The sequence below is a fragment of the Polyergus mexicanus genome, unplaced genomic scaffold, assembly GCF_030449975.1.
Source record: "Polyergus mexicanus isolate NDT 795.1 unplaced genomic scaffold, iyPolMexi1.0 SCAF_2, whole genome shotgun sequence".
Classification (NCBI taxonomy): domain Eukaryota; kingdom Metazoa; phylum Arthropoda; class Insecta; order Hymenoptera; family Formicidae; genus Polyergus; species Polyergus mexicanus.
The window spans coordinates 11,850,554-11,865,470 of NW_027223322.1; the positions used below are offsets into that span (position 1 = coordinate 11,850,554).

General features: G+C 45.2%; 1 protein-coding gene across 8 annotated transcripts in view; it reads right to left on the reverse strand.

Moving 5' to 3' along the window:
* Dac (dachshund family transcription factor) overlaps window positions 1-14,917 on the reverse strand; it is a 183,995-nt gene that overhangs the window by 51,787 nt on the left and 117,291 nt on the right. For all 8 annotated transcript variants that reach the window (XR_011447963.1, XM_070308748.1, XM_070308739.1 and 5 more), the window contains 2 exons: window positions 14,592-14,762; window positions 10,804-11,031 (listed from right to left, as the gene is read on the reverse strand). Coding sequence is in view for 7 of the 8 variants with exons in the window: in XM_070308748.1 (XP_070164849.1) it covers window positions 10,804-11,031; window positions 14,592-14,762 (399 nt within the window). In the remaining variant the exon portion in view is untranslated. The remainder of the gene's footprint in view (window positions 1-10,803; window positions 11,032-14,591; window positions 14,763-14,917) is intronic.

The window sequence follows — 14,917 nt, forward strand, 5'->3', positions numbered from 1 at the left end:
AGAGAGAGAAAGAGAGAAGAGTGTCTGCTTATTATGACCGGACAATAATTCCCGGTATAAAATTATCATTAAGATTGTCGTTGCATCGCGCGGAGAACTGTTCGCTCGTTATCTCGACGGGTTGCGCAGAGCCGGCACAGCAGGAGAAAAACAAACGCGCGAGGATGATTCCTCGCAGTGTCTTTCAGATGCGAATGCGTCGTTTAAAACGTCGATAAATGTGTGCGGCCATGCAACGCGATGTTAAAAGTACCTCTGTACACGCGACGCGGATGTAATTTGAAATTATATCGTAGTTTCTCGCGTTATTAATTTTATTGATATCGCATGGATCGATGACACATTTAACATTACGCCGTGTCTTTATCAGCATGACGCTGCATATTTTAAATACAATTATAATTTATAATAAAAGATAGGTAATCTAACTAAAATTAATAATACAGAATATCACAATAAGATCACTCGTAATTGTTTCTTCCTTTAAAAATATATAGGAATTAATTACTATGAGAAACTAATAAAAGTCAATATATTGACATATATCATAGTTTTTACATCGCGTGCCGAAGAAAGTGTCGAAGGGATTCGGCTCTCGTCGGCAATGGTCAGCGTCTCGTTCCACGCTTTACCTTTCTCTCTGCATACGATCGTAAATAACCGTCCGATGTAATAAGACATCAACGAGTGACTCAGCACCTACGCGCCGATACCATCTTTATGAACATGAACAGTCGGAAGTTGTATTTTCTTTTGAACGCGCCATGAGCCGGGCAACCAACAACCAGTCAATTATATTGTATATATCGAGTTGATTCGAATAAATTCCACTTCCCGCTAACGATGAAACTGATACATTTCTAAATTCAAAAAGGCACTCGTACAAAAAATGAATTAAATTATAACTAAACACATATAAGTGAATAAAAAAGAGACTTGGGAAAGAAGAGGTTACAAGCTAATGCATGAGATGTCTGTCTATCTCTTTCTCTCTCTATTGTTTCGTCACGCTCAAGTCCGCGTCTCATCGTCTAATCCTTCGCTGATGTCGCGCGAGAAAATTAGCATCGTAGGCGCGGATTACCGCACCCGTTATCCGCGATTATACGCATTAGCTGACGAGGGGAGGCGTCGTTTCGAAATCCAATTATCGCGTCACAGCGTGGAAAAAGAGGCGTCCGACGACATTTTCACACGTCGCGATAATCTCAAAACGCTCAATCTCCGAAAGCTAGCTCTCTCTCTCTCTCTCTCTCTCTCTCTCTCTCTCTCTCTCTCTCTCTCTCTCTCTCTCTCTCTCTCTCTCTCTCTGTCGTGTCTAGCTCCTCTTTTTATATTGTACTTTTATCAAAAGTCGATGGCAATAAAGCGTACCCTCGCGTGCTCCGTGCGACCGTTTCGCTCTCTAAACGCGACTCGATCGCATCGCGAGTCAAAGCAGTCCAATGTCTGTAACAAAATATTCGTTCCTCGCGGCAATAAACGATGTCGTTAACGACACACACACGCACAAACGCGACACATATATACAATACATAATGTTCCCTCGTCTCTTTGTACTTCTCTCACGCGCGGCCGTTACTACTGCCCTTTTATTGCCGGTAAATTACACGCTTTATTCAACCGCGCAACGACCCGAAAGCAAACTATATAATTGAACGGTAATTAAAACTGCGGTAGGTCAAGTTCCTCCTTTTTATCCCGGTCCTATCCGGCTCGCCTCGTCTTCTTCCTCGTTCTTCCTCGTTCCTGCTGCTGTCGTCGCCATCACGCCTTCGTCGTGTTTTATTTTCAGCGTCGCGTCCCGTCGACATTGACGTCGCGACGTTTTCTTTGTAATTAATTTTCTTTTGTCTCGCAGGCCAGAGATCTTATCCGCGCGCGATCCGGAAGTGGTTTTAATTTAATTGCGCGGAAAACGCAGCGAATTAATTGATCGTCGCCGCGCCGGCGATCCCGTGCGACCGTCTGATTACGAAATACGTACGAAAATTGCGATAATACGCGACGCGTGCGTGTACGTCAGAATTACGCTGAAATTACGCCACCGGCAGCGTAATTAATTTCGATCGTTATCGCGCGGAATCGGGACGGTTCCGAGAAGGGAAGACAGACGCGCCAAGGGGAAACGTGTTGCTTCTCTGTCTCCACGAGAGCCTATAGAGAACCTCCTCTTCTTCCTTCTCTTTCTTCTCGCGATGACACTTAAATACCGACGGTGATAAAATCCACCACACGGTGAAACAAAGTCGTCGAACCAGGTGGAAGGAAATAGGGAGAGAGAAAGAGAGAAAGAAAGAAAGGGTCGTACTCCTCGCTTCATTCGTCTTCTCGTCGTAAATTTTCGTTTTATAATCGTCGTCGATGCGAAATTACCGGGGACAAAGATTTCTTTTCGCAGAAAGACTCTTCGCGTACAATCAAAGTTTGTTGTTTAATTCCAAGACGTTGTATGTGCAAGGTGACAGCGACGTGACAATCGAGCGCCGGGATCGATGTCTCCCCGATCGTTAAATCGAGAATTTAAGTGACATCTCTGTCGAGGGAACGTCGAGCGGTTTATCGTTGTATCTCGCGAGGTGAGGTCTCTTCCGAGATTACAGATCGAAAAAAACATTTGATAAAATTCATAGCGCGAGTGATCCAATCGGCTCGTTAAAATCAACGCGATTTTTCTCGATCAAGCGCTTAATGTTACTTATATGATAAATCCACGAATACATATTGAAAAGAAACTTGTAGCTAGCTCCTTATCCATTTGTGCTGGTAGGATTTAATATTATTTAGGACGTCATTAAAATAAAATTATATCCCCGCTAGACAGACACGCAAATATCCGTGGCGAAACGAACGCGGCGGAGCCAACGAAACTTATTTGCACGCTCCGGCAAGAAGAAGCGTGGCCGGTCCAGGAACGAGGGGAGCCGCGCGATGTCCTTTTATTGTTAAATAAATAATCAACTAGTTGTTCCCCGTGTTAAGCATAATTTATTAGCCTGACTAGAGAGAGCACACTAGGCCCCTTCTCTCTTAAATTCTTTCCTCTCTCCGTTTTCTCTCCGCTTCTTCTTTGCTACGGCCTCCTTCCACTATCTTCTACACCTCCCGTGCTTGTTTCAAGCGGTTTCTCGCGGTGGTGCGCGTTTCAGACCACAGATCGTTTATTCTCCGTTTTCGCCCTTTCTCTGCCCTATCTCCATTCTTTTTTGCGTTGGTGGCTTATGCTGAGAATACAGAACACGGTTTCCTGCTCCTGTTTCTTTAATTGACAATCCACCACGTTCTCCACAGCTCGGTTCCCCGGGTGGGAACGTATCGACATTCACGACCGGCGACATCGTATTGTTCTTTGAGATTTTTACATTTGTACTTTCCTCTCTTTTTCCCGTACGAAATATCTTTCGCGCATACATCTATCTGTTTCTCTCTCCTCGCGTATATCCCATGAACATGCGCGTACGTTGTTCTTTGTGCATTCGTCGATTTATCTTGCGATTTACGGGTAACAACGGGGCCCACTGCGACCTGGACGCCAAGAAATCTCATTAAAGACGCCTTTCTGGACATTGGAAACTCGGTGTTCGAATTCGTCCAGAAACGAATTTACGTGATTTCGATTGAGAAACAACGTCAACTCATTATAAAAAAATGTTTAATTTTTTTAGACAAATGTCCCATGTAATTGGATTTTATTATAACGTAATGAGAAAAAAAAGATATAATAAAATGCTACCGATTTTATGAAATTAAATTATGATTGATAATGGATTAAAAATACGCCAAGTTAAGGGACGTGTAATAAACGGTTCAGGCATTCTTCGACAATTTGTAGTCCATGTTAAGGCCAGACTTCTGAGTTATAAGCGCAGATGCGGAGGATCGTGTCGCGCGCAACGGGAGGATAGTTCCGAGGATACCCAAAAAGCCTACACGATCGGGTTGGTCGGATGCAACAAGAAGCGCGGCATCCTCCTCGTCAATTCTGTTACCGCCCGGTCAAGTGGGAGTTCAAGTGGATACAGGACGAAGGGATACGAGAGTTACGATCTCGCCGATCAATTTTGCAATAGCATTCCCTCTTGTCGACCGATCATTCTCACCAATCGTTCTCTCTTTCTTTCTCTTTGCGCCACCTTTTGCATTCTCTCGCGAATTCTTGACAGGAACCTATCTCGATTTCGCTCCGGAAATAATTAAATATTTGTTTGACGGCGTCGGAGACCGATGCGCTATGCATAACGATTGTCTCTAAGTCAGAGATCAACTCTTTCACGAGCTCACATCCAAGATTGATAGAGATAGACAGATAGAGATTGCGAGCCTATTTATATATACAGGGCCTTCTCTTAAATTATATATATATATATATATATATATATATATATATATATATATATATATATTAGAAATAGTAACGCCAACGTGACGGCGCCGGCTATACGAAGCGGCACGAAGAATAGCATGGGAACTATTATGCTTATTAAGGTGGAAAGTAATAAATTATAGGCGGCTAATAATGGGAACCGCGAGAGGCGTAATTGATGTATGCAAAGGAAGTTGTTCTGGTCTGGCACCGTACGCTCTTCTTGGATACGCGTGTAAATATATATCTATATAATACACGTAATGCATGCGGAAAATATTTAATGACTTGGAGAGAGGCTCGCCGATTCTTTTCTACGCGAGTATCCTCAGCATCTCTTACGTCGCCGTCGTGATGTTTAAAATTTGAAAACTAAATTGTTTACTACTATACATGTGCTCAGAACGACGCAAGTGCTCCTTTTGTTTGCTATTTTCCTCTTCGTTTTACCTGAGAGAAAATTAGCTTACCTCGCTTCTCTCACTGGACAATAAAAGTGCCTGCTAAGCGCCACTATATAACGATTCCCCGAGATATGGTCGTACGAGAGAGAGTTGTGCGCAACGAAGGTCAATAAATCGATTTCATTCTTAATTAAATCTAAGACAATACCGGCGTTAATTAAAGCAAACAGTCGATGCTAATAAAAGTCGGCGAACTGCCATAAAAGCGGCCATTTACAGCTTTATCGAATTGCGTAAATCATTTCTCGCGCTTTTCGATTTATGTTTGTTACACGACATTCATTTATGGAAAAAGACTAGTTTTATTAATTAATTAAAATTAATCCTGTAATGTACATGGAACAAAAACAATAAGTAACAATGAGAATTCTCGATTGCCTATTGATTCTTTATAAGATAAGAAGAGCAAGAGAGAGAGAGAGAGAGAGAGAGAGAGAGAGAGAGAGAGAGAGAGGGGGGGAAAGGAAAAGATATGAAGGGAGGGAAAAAACAAGCGTGCCGTTGATACACGTATGCGTACATAATTTGCGCGATAATGGCTGCTAGCCGTGCGATATAGAGATAGCTTCGGTAAAGCTAACGTCTCCCTTCGTGCACGAGGAAGAGAGGAGGGTAGGAGGGTCGTCGGTTGGCAGGGTTAAGCGTAAATCAATCGGTCTGCATTCAACCGCGAGTCGAGAGGAGGCAACCATCGGCTCGAACGTCTCAAAAGTACTACGGTAGGTGGAGGACGTCTGGAACGTTCGTATCAATATTTCTGTTTGCACTTCGAGATATTTACGTCCGCCATCCCTGTCTTATCAGGGATGAAGAGACATCTATCGGAGAAGCTTCCGGTCGCAAAAGAGAGAAACGCGCGAATATATATATTATATTTAATATTCAACAGTATATGGTTTCTCTAAAGAAAAAGGAAACTTTTAAAATTTATTATAAAATATACACGACCATAATTTTTTTACAACTCTAAACATTTACCTTGAGGTATTTTAAGCTCAAGGTAATATCGATAATCAGAAGGATTTATGATCGACGATATTGGTTGCGTGACTCTAATGGTTCTCGATTGCAATGCAGCTCCCATCAGCGCGAAAAGCGATCTCATCTCGTTTGTATCTCTATGTACCACGACAGCGGCGTCGGTAATTCGCGTTTCATTCGTAACGCGGATACCTACTCGATAGTCCTGTGGTACGAGCGGTCGCGTCCTGCTCCTCCATCGTGCCGCACCGTCGCTCGCGGTAATAGGATTTCACGTGAACGGAGCCTCCCAAGCAGCGACGGCCAAAAATCGCAGGATTTTATGTAGCGAGATGCGGTTGCCGCGCTCAGCAGCCACCGTGGTGCACGGAACGAAGATGAAAAAGAGGAGGAAGATGGAGGAAAAAAAGTCGCAAAAGAGATATAAAGAAAGCGAGGAGACGAGGAAAATAGCGAAGAATAGGGTGAACGGAGAGAGAGAGAGAGAGAGAGAGAGAAACAAAGGTGGCAGAGGAAGAGTTCCGAAGAGAAGGAGAAAGAGACGTTGTGGGGCTCTTACAATTTTAATTAACCCGGTACCGGACACACAGAGCCGATCGCGATCGAATCGGGTGCACGATCTACAAGGAATCTACATAAGATCCTCCACTCGCGGCTACAACTCAATCCCCTCTTTATATTCCGCGTTCGAGTGGAGCCCTTTAACCGGGGACCGGTGGGGCCCGCGCGCCGGACACACATAATCCCGCTTCCTACGCTTCCCTTATCTCGTCGAGGATCGAAGATAGTAGCCTCGCTGCCGCCGCGCTCGCTGGCTGGCTCCTCGCCAGGATCTCTCGGCAAGCTCATATTGTCCCTCGTGCGGCATGTAACTTACCAGCGGCGCGAGGGGGATGATCTCCTCTCCTTCTCACGAAACTCTCTATCTTGGCTCCGAGAGTGTACTCGCCTCGCCCGTAACGAGCAAATATTTGAACGATAAATGAGAATAGCGCGCATCTTTGATAAGAACAGGCGGGTTGAACACAATTGTCGTTTTTTTTTTAAATTTTTTCCGATTGAAAGGGAAACGACACGCGTTAAACTACAGTGAGACTGTGCTTCCCAAGAGTTTTAATCGACGCACACAGATTTCATTATAATTTCAACAAAAATTATGGAATACGATCGACAGCCGCAGAGAAATACAATATATTAAATCAACCATCTCTTTACGGTCCCTTTTTTTAATCATTCATCTGGAAAATTATCTGCATGTGATTATCTTCGAGCTTATTCAATCGAGCATTCAATCCCGTGCTATTCCGCTGACATTAAAGCATAACGCGTAACGCTCGGACGAGCGTCTTCGTAATGAGATCGTCGCGATCTTCGAAGCGTGTTCTGGGTGTTCGCGCTACTCTCCCCGTGTCGCGTGCATAAAAATCTTCGTACGGTGTCTCACGGTGCATTAGCGCGTTTACGAAACTCGAGTCGAGGCGCGACGACGGGAGAGGATAAATAAACGCTTTCAGATCTTCGACATGCTTGCGAGAGCGCCACGATGGTAACTCGCTCTTTTTAGGGCAACAACGTCGACAGTCCTCAATCCCGTCTCTACGGTAAAAGCAATCCGCTCGCGTTAGAGACGGAGGAAAAAAAGAACGAGTAATATCGACAATATTCCCTCATCGAAGGCATCATCTCTCCACCGGATTGGCTTAAAACCGACGAGCAAATACTATGTATATACGTGCCTGCGCATTCGCGCGTATACGTGTGCGCGAGCATACGAGCGCGATGCACGAAGGAGGCGCCCGGATCTCGTGCCGACGGAGATACGAATGCACCCATACGGCTGAAGGTTGGTAACACGATAGTGGCCGTATGTAAAACCATCTGGTGTAAAACGAGCTGCTCGTTCGAGTATTAAATCGGACCTCTCTTACTCTCTTTCCGATTACTTCCCTCCCCGTCCCATCGTCCTCATCGTCCTCATCGTCGTCGTCGTCGTTGTCATCGTCATCGTCGTCGTCGTCGTCGTCGTCGTCGTCGTCATCGTCGTCGTTGGTTGCCCGCCACGTCACGTTCTTTTTTTTTCTCTTCCCTTCCTCCATACCGCAGCAGCGCCCTTTATCCGCCCCCACCAATCTCCCTTTTCTCATCCGGCCTGTCAATCGACTCGCACTGACATCTCTGCGTCGCGCACGCGGAATCCGGATCAACAATAAGCATCGTGCTACATATTCCGAGCTTAACGTCACAACGTGCGCCAAATGAATTCGTTAGCGTTCACGTGCCCCCGAGTCGATTCTTCGATCGCCCGATCGAGAGCGCGTCCCTTCTTATTAAAGTCCGCGTGCTTACCGAGCGTGGAACGGGAAACGAGGTCTCCCGATGTTGATATCGCGCGATCAATGAATCATGGACTACTGATAAATAATCCGGTTAAAATATCTTGGCGAGTGACATTGATAATATATCAAATCGAAAACCGTGTGAATAACAAAAAAGTACGCATTGTCATAATATTAAGGATTCTTCCGTTCGTCGTTACAACTTGCTCGCAGGTGTCGCGCGATTTAATGGGAATTCACGATGTCGTTAGCGGGACGTCGGGAACGCCAAAGGAAAGGCACGAATTATGCAAGCGAGTCGTGCTCGTGTACTTCGCAGCACGAAAAAGGCACAGTCGTCGAAGACTGTTCGTTAAGTCGCGAGGTTGGCGGCGAGCGGCGAGGGGGCCATCGGCCATGGGAAGCGAATCGTCGATTTCTTTTTATCGTATCTCTCTCTCTCTCTCTCTCTCTCTCTCTCTCTCTCTCTCTCTCTCTCTCTCTATCTGTGTCGCCCCTCAGGAATCTACTCCCCTGCGAATCCACGCACACGTGCAACTACGGGAAGCTGCTTAACCGCCGCCGCCAATGCCGAAGTCGCGATGCCCGACGCATTCCTAACGTTAATGCCGGCAAACGCATTAGTTAACGACCATGAAAATGACACTTTGTATCGGCTAATGGGTAATTAAAGTCCCGTGGTTACGTTTCGCATGGAATTTATTAAACGCGCCGCTGGGACGCGCGACTCCGACACCGGATATCGGACGCGCGTTTATGGGGATCCGCCGCTTAAAACCTGCGAAAACGCAGATAAGGAACACGCTTGTACAATCGAGAGCCCGCCCGTTTCGCTGAAGATTGCGATACATCGTCGTCGGCCAGTCTTTCTCGGCCGATCCGAGAATCACTGATGTGCGCGCTTGGAACTCGGAGACTACATTCGGCGCTAAATGTGGCAATTTTATTCCATTTTATAACGTATAAAGTGTCGCTTAAAAGGATTATAATTTTAAAAGAGAATCATGTGTGTGTGTGTGTGTGTGTGTGTGTGTGTGTGTGTGTGTGTGTGTGTGCGTGCGTGCGTATCTAGAAAAACGCCAAATGTCATTTATATTTAATATATGTTTATAATTATATGCTAAATGACATTTATATCTCAGATCTTCTAGGTCACAGATAATTCGACGCTAACACCGCGATATGAATATGAAACTTTGTAACGATCGAAGATGGCGTGTTGCGAAAACGGAAGCGGATATAGCCGATCGATGACAGTTCGCGGACGAGTTGCCGCAAAAATGGATTTCGTGTGAAAACATCTCAAGCATATTCTTTCCGCTCTCTTGGCGCACGATTCGCCGATATTACGTCGAGGAACTGCGATCGCTCGGCTATAAAAATCAGCTTCAAATAATTGCATCTACGAGACGTTCATGAATCAGCGATTATCCGACGATATACCTCGTCCTTTATATTTCGCAACGAAGCTTAGACAATAGAATTATCGCAACAATTAACAACTATAATGGCAACTAGTTTATATCTAATGACATATAAGAGGTACATGGACACAGATCGCTGGATACGCGTTATCATCGTTGCCATCATAATGAGATTTTTTTGTCACAATTAAACCGTGATGATATTTTTCGATCGATATTTAATAAACGACTCGATGATTTACATGGAAATATCTGTTTTATCATAGAGTTACTAATTCCATCTCAGCGACGAAGAAACCTCGACGCGTGAGAGACGACTACTCGCCGTTTCTTACGTCGGACCCTCGCTTTTTCTCGCGCGAAGATCGTCCTGAGACGATCTCGCGACGAGGATATTTAATAATGACGCCGGCGTTATTTATCACGCGCCGTTAATGAGAAAGAAGTCGTATACTGTACGTCATCTCACGCCGCACCGACTCGTTCTTAATGGGCCTTGCCTACGTTTATCGTAATCTACGGTACAGACTCTATCTACGCGACAACGACATTTAAATTTATCTTCCGAGTCGCTCGCACGCTCGCGAACGGCACCTCGTCTTTGCGATGCACCGAACACTTTTTTTTTTTTTTTTTTACGAGCGATATTTCACCAGGGAAGGTCAGATCGTTTCTTGCGCAAAATATTTCATTTGCATGAATCACTTTCGACAGTTGCCACTCACAAAGGGGGGGACGCTCGTTTTATTGACTCTAGAATTTTGCAATAATAAATATGCATTTCGAATTACTATCTTACGTTGTATATATGCTTTCTGCGCGAGGAGAAGCATCGAGTATCGACGCGTACACTAAAGTTAAACATCAAGATAAAAAAACAAAATTACATACGTCATCCACCGATACTTGTCTTCGCGTTTTTATCCTACGAGTCTCGCGTTCGGATGTCCAGCTCTCCCCGATTACGCACATTACTATCTCCATTTCGCGTGTTCAGCATCTTAGCGCGATGCAAACAAGACAAAAGTTGAAGGGTAAGGAGGAAGAGATGCGATAGACGAGGCCGTGAAATAAAGAGCAGGGAGTGCGGAGAGGAACTCGGGAGGGGGGGGGGGGGAGGAGCAGTGGGCCTCGGGATAGGGACTAATGCCTCTTAATGTGGTTCTGGGAGAGCTGGAAGATAATAAAATTGTGGAGAGCGCCCTCAAGTGTCTTAAGAAAGCCCTGCCACTGACCTTTCTCGTAGTTGATTTGCCTCTCCTGCTGCCTCGCGTTGTCGGCCGCGACCTTGAGCAGGCCCTGGATATTCCTTAGCAGGGTCTCCGTACTCGAGACCGAGGGATCCTGGGCGCTCTGAGACACGGCGACCGCCGCCGAGGCTATCTGCGAGTAGTTGAGGGCCTGGGGTGGACTTTCCGAGCCCGGTGCCGGCAACGGCAGATTCTCCGGCACGTCCGACAAATCTGAAAAGCAAGATTTCTCATCTCATTTCCGCCCGAGAAGAATCTTCGGCGAAGAAGAACGAGAGGCCGTCTGCGAGAAACGCTCGCCGGCGATAAATAAATGCCGTCTATTCTGTAAAAAGCGCCGAACTTATTTCGCGTGAGATTCTTTCCCCGCCGCGTTGTTGAGAGCAAAACGTCAATGATAAATTCGCCGCAATGAACGTCGAACAACATCCGACGTAAGGGAAGGGCAGGCCCCTCCCGACGTGCGAGACTTATATCGCGTGCGTGTCTCGGAGTCGTAATCTCGCGACGACTACTTGTTACCCTTCGCCACTTTTTGATTTAACGTCAACACGGGCGAATTAAATTCACCGATTGAACGCTACACGGCGTTCCTCGGACGATTAGTCGCGTCTCGGCCGATCTGTTTAGCATCTCGCTATGAAATATCGAGGAAAGCAACGAAATATCATTATCGATGATTTTGCAATATAACTTACAGCTCTTATTCGATTATTATATATAAAATTATTCTTACAAGCTACGATGAAATGTCTACAGATTTCTCATATCGCTAAAAAATTGCTTTAAAAAATTTGCAGCAAAATAAATTCCAAACTTAAAATATTCTCCCTAATAATGGAACTATCAATATATTATACTATATGCAGGGTATTCAAAAAAAACCATTCAATATTTATATTGAATAGAAGATAATCTGTCTAAATTTTTATTTCGATATTTACAGAAGGTGTTGCACATGTCCTCCTTTCATTTCCATACACGTTTGGCATCTTCTTACAGATCCGCAATCGCCGGTTGATGACAACTGACTGATTGCCGGTGAAATCTTTTGTTATAAAGTACCATATGTTGTTATAGGTATGTAAATTGAATGAGGACATTCACAACGCGGTTTATAAACACTGAAATATATATATATATATATATATATATATATATATATTCATCGCATGCGACACGTAGTAAGTCAATCATGATGCTAACATACAATAATGTTTATATTTCAGAAACGGTTGAACTTTCGACCTATGTTTACTAAGATTTTTTTACTCAGTATGGTGTGTCCTATCTAAATATTGAATGGTTTCAACACTCTGTGTGTGCATATATATATATATATGTCTTCTTGATAACTGAAAGAATAGATAAAAAAAAACTAGGCGCTTTGTGGAAACATGCTCTACTTGAAACATTGACATTCTGCCGTTGTATATGTAGTCGCCGTATTTTAAGATCAGCGAGAAGAATCCGGCGGAATCGCGCGCCGGAATAAAGGATGCCTTATGGTTATTGCCGAAGAGGCCGAAGAGAGAGAGAGAGAGAGTGGCGATGAGACAAGATGTCTGCGTGGGTTTCCCAGACTTAAGTGATCGCTCGCGGAACAGACCGGCCCGCACCGTAGGTTTTAGCGGTCCGGCTGCTTTACGGCTGGTGATACGTGGTTTATTGTATCGTCTTTTAATTATCTGCGCGCACCTACAACGCCACTCGGTAATCGCGGTTACTTATTGCCATTGGCCGATTTAATGCTCGGCGCGCGTCTTCGATGTTGGCCGGCGTCTTTTGATAGGGAAGCGCGTCGCGTCTCCTTTCCTTTCGGTCCCCCTCCCCCCCCCCGCGTCCATTTAAAACCTCGCGCACCTCGATCCTCATTTCCTCTCCTTTTTTTCAGCGCATCCCGAGCGCATGTATCTTCCGCCGCGGTCCATTACAATTATCAGGAGAGAGGGAATGAGTCTCTCGGAATCTCTTCGCCGCGAAGGCGCGTGAATTTGTCCTTAGCCCTTCGAATCTCTTACTCTCGACGACAGCGCGATGGGACCACCGCGATGAAAAAAGCGGTAAGCAATCGGGAAAAATTATCCACGAACGTAAGTCGTAAAGATGTATCGCTCAAGATTTGAGAAAGAAACAATTTATCTCTATTTATAGCGGAACAATCGGGCTTGGACTCGATCGAGAATTACCAGATGCTAAAAATGGAGGAGAAATTGCGGTAAATCCGATTCCGAGAATGAGAGCGGGAGAGATAGTGGCCGCGTCTCATTAAATCAGAACTGCATTCCACGGGCGTGTACACTCCCACGGGCGTTCGATGGGGTTCTACTTAGATCATCCGTGAGCACTCCGCAGGTAGGATGATATTCATGTTGCGTACGACACGCTGCGAGAGACAGATTTAATCCCTTCTCCCCCTCCCCCTCACCCTCCTCGTCGTACACGGATTGCGCCGGAATTTATACGTCTAACTCGCGCCTTTCGCGGAATTTAAGAGCCTACTAATTCGAGGGGAAGGGAATATACACGGGGTCCCCTAATTTTGCGAGCGCGCGGCGGTCCCCGATATTTTCCGATCCACTTGTCAGCCAGCCAGCCAGCCTCTTCGCAGCATGAAGAGCGAATGGCGAATAATCTGACGATTTCTGTGAATTTTACGGCATTGAGAAAGCAATGTCCGGATTCATTGATAAATCACCGTCGAGACGGGAATCCGCGAATGCGATCGCGCGAGACTCGCCTTCTCTTAACGATTCGATCGCTCGATGTATTAAATCGCAGCTCTAAAGGAACAAAATTAATTAAGACAACGCGAGATGATCGAACGCATCCTCTCTCAAATGTTCCTTTCTCTCTCCTTTCCACAGGAAACGCGTTCGTGAAACGGATCCACGGATACGCGACTTTACAAGCGATCCTACGGATTCATTAATTGGACCGGCCAATTAACATGCCGACGCGACAATGGTCGAGTCGATTAGAAATCAAAACGATTATGATGCTTCGGTGAGTCGGAACGCCGGAACAGGGCAAGGTGAGATAGCGAGACGAAGCTCGGACGAAGATTTTATCTCTCGATCCATCTTTCATTAGAAAAAATGAAACTAAATACCAAAGATGCGAGTCTAATGATCGCTTTGCGCCGATCAGTGACGCTTCTCGCGCGGATACCGCGCATTTTAGAGAACACTGCTGAAGAAGAAAATAAAATCGTTCCGCATATCGCAGAGCACACACGAACGTATCCGCGATAAATTCATTAAGAAGTAATAATTACACACATTTAATCTTTCTATTAAATATTACTATCTCGCGTTAATTTGCTCGAGGCAATTAACGACGCTTCGATTTACATGCAACTTGGCAACCGCTGCGACGTGTTTCTCAAAGCACGATGGAAGGACGAATCCCGAAGCGTCCCTCGCGCTTTCTCGGTAGAGATGATGGATGAGAGGGCCTGACCCGCCAGCCGTCTAGAAGAACTCGTCTTTAAACGCGGCGTGTCCGGCAAAATCGATATAATTATTTCACGAGCACGAATCCTCTCACATTCTCTTTTTCTTCCCTTTTCTGTTTTTCGAATCGAAATCGTCCTTTCGACTTTCGTCGAACGTCAAAAGCGAGAGAGCGCGTTTTAATTGATTGCGAGGCGAACGATCTTTTTCGAACCCATCGCTTTATCAGAGATATAAGTATTTGGCAACGCGGATCGCGTTGCTGTCACACGCTTCGCGAATGAATCGACCCTCTCGTGAATAAAATTAAAAATATACCTTCGTCCTTTTCGTTGTCATCCTCGAGGTCCTCCGATAGATTATCGTCCTCCTCCTCGTCATCTTGAGAACGATGCGACGCGCCCGCCTCGCTTCCGGATTGCTCGCCCACACTTCCGCTTCCCGCTGTTTTTGAGAGATTTAGAACCGGACTGTGACCATTTGAGGAGCCTGAAAATGTAAAGGTACCGCGAGAAGATTAATAAAATAATTTGTATTAATTATAAATACATATATATTAAATACCTAAAATATATATATATATGTACATATGCTATCTATCCGTTATAATTAACGGTGACCATACGTCCTTTATTTAAGAGGAC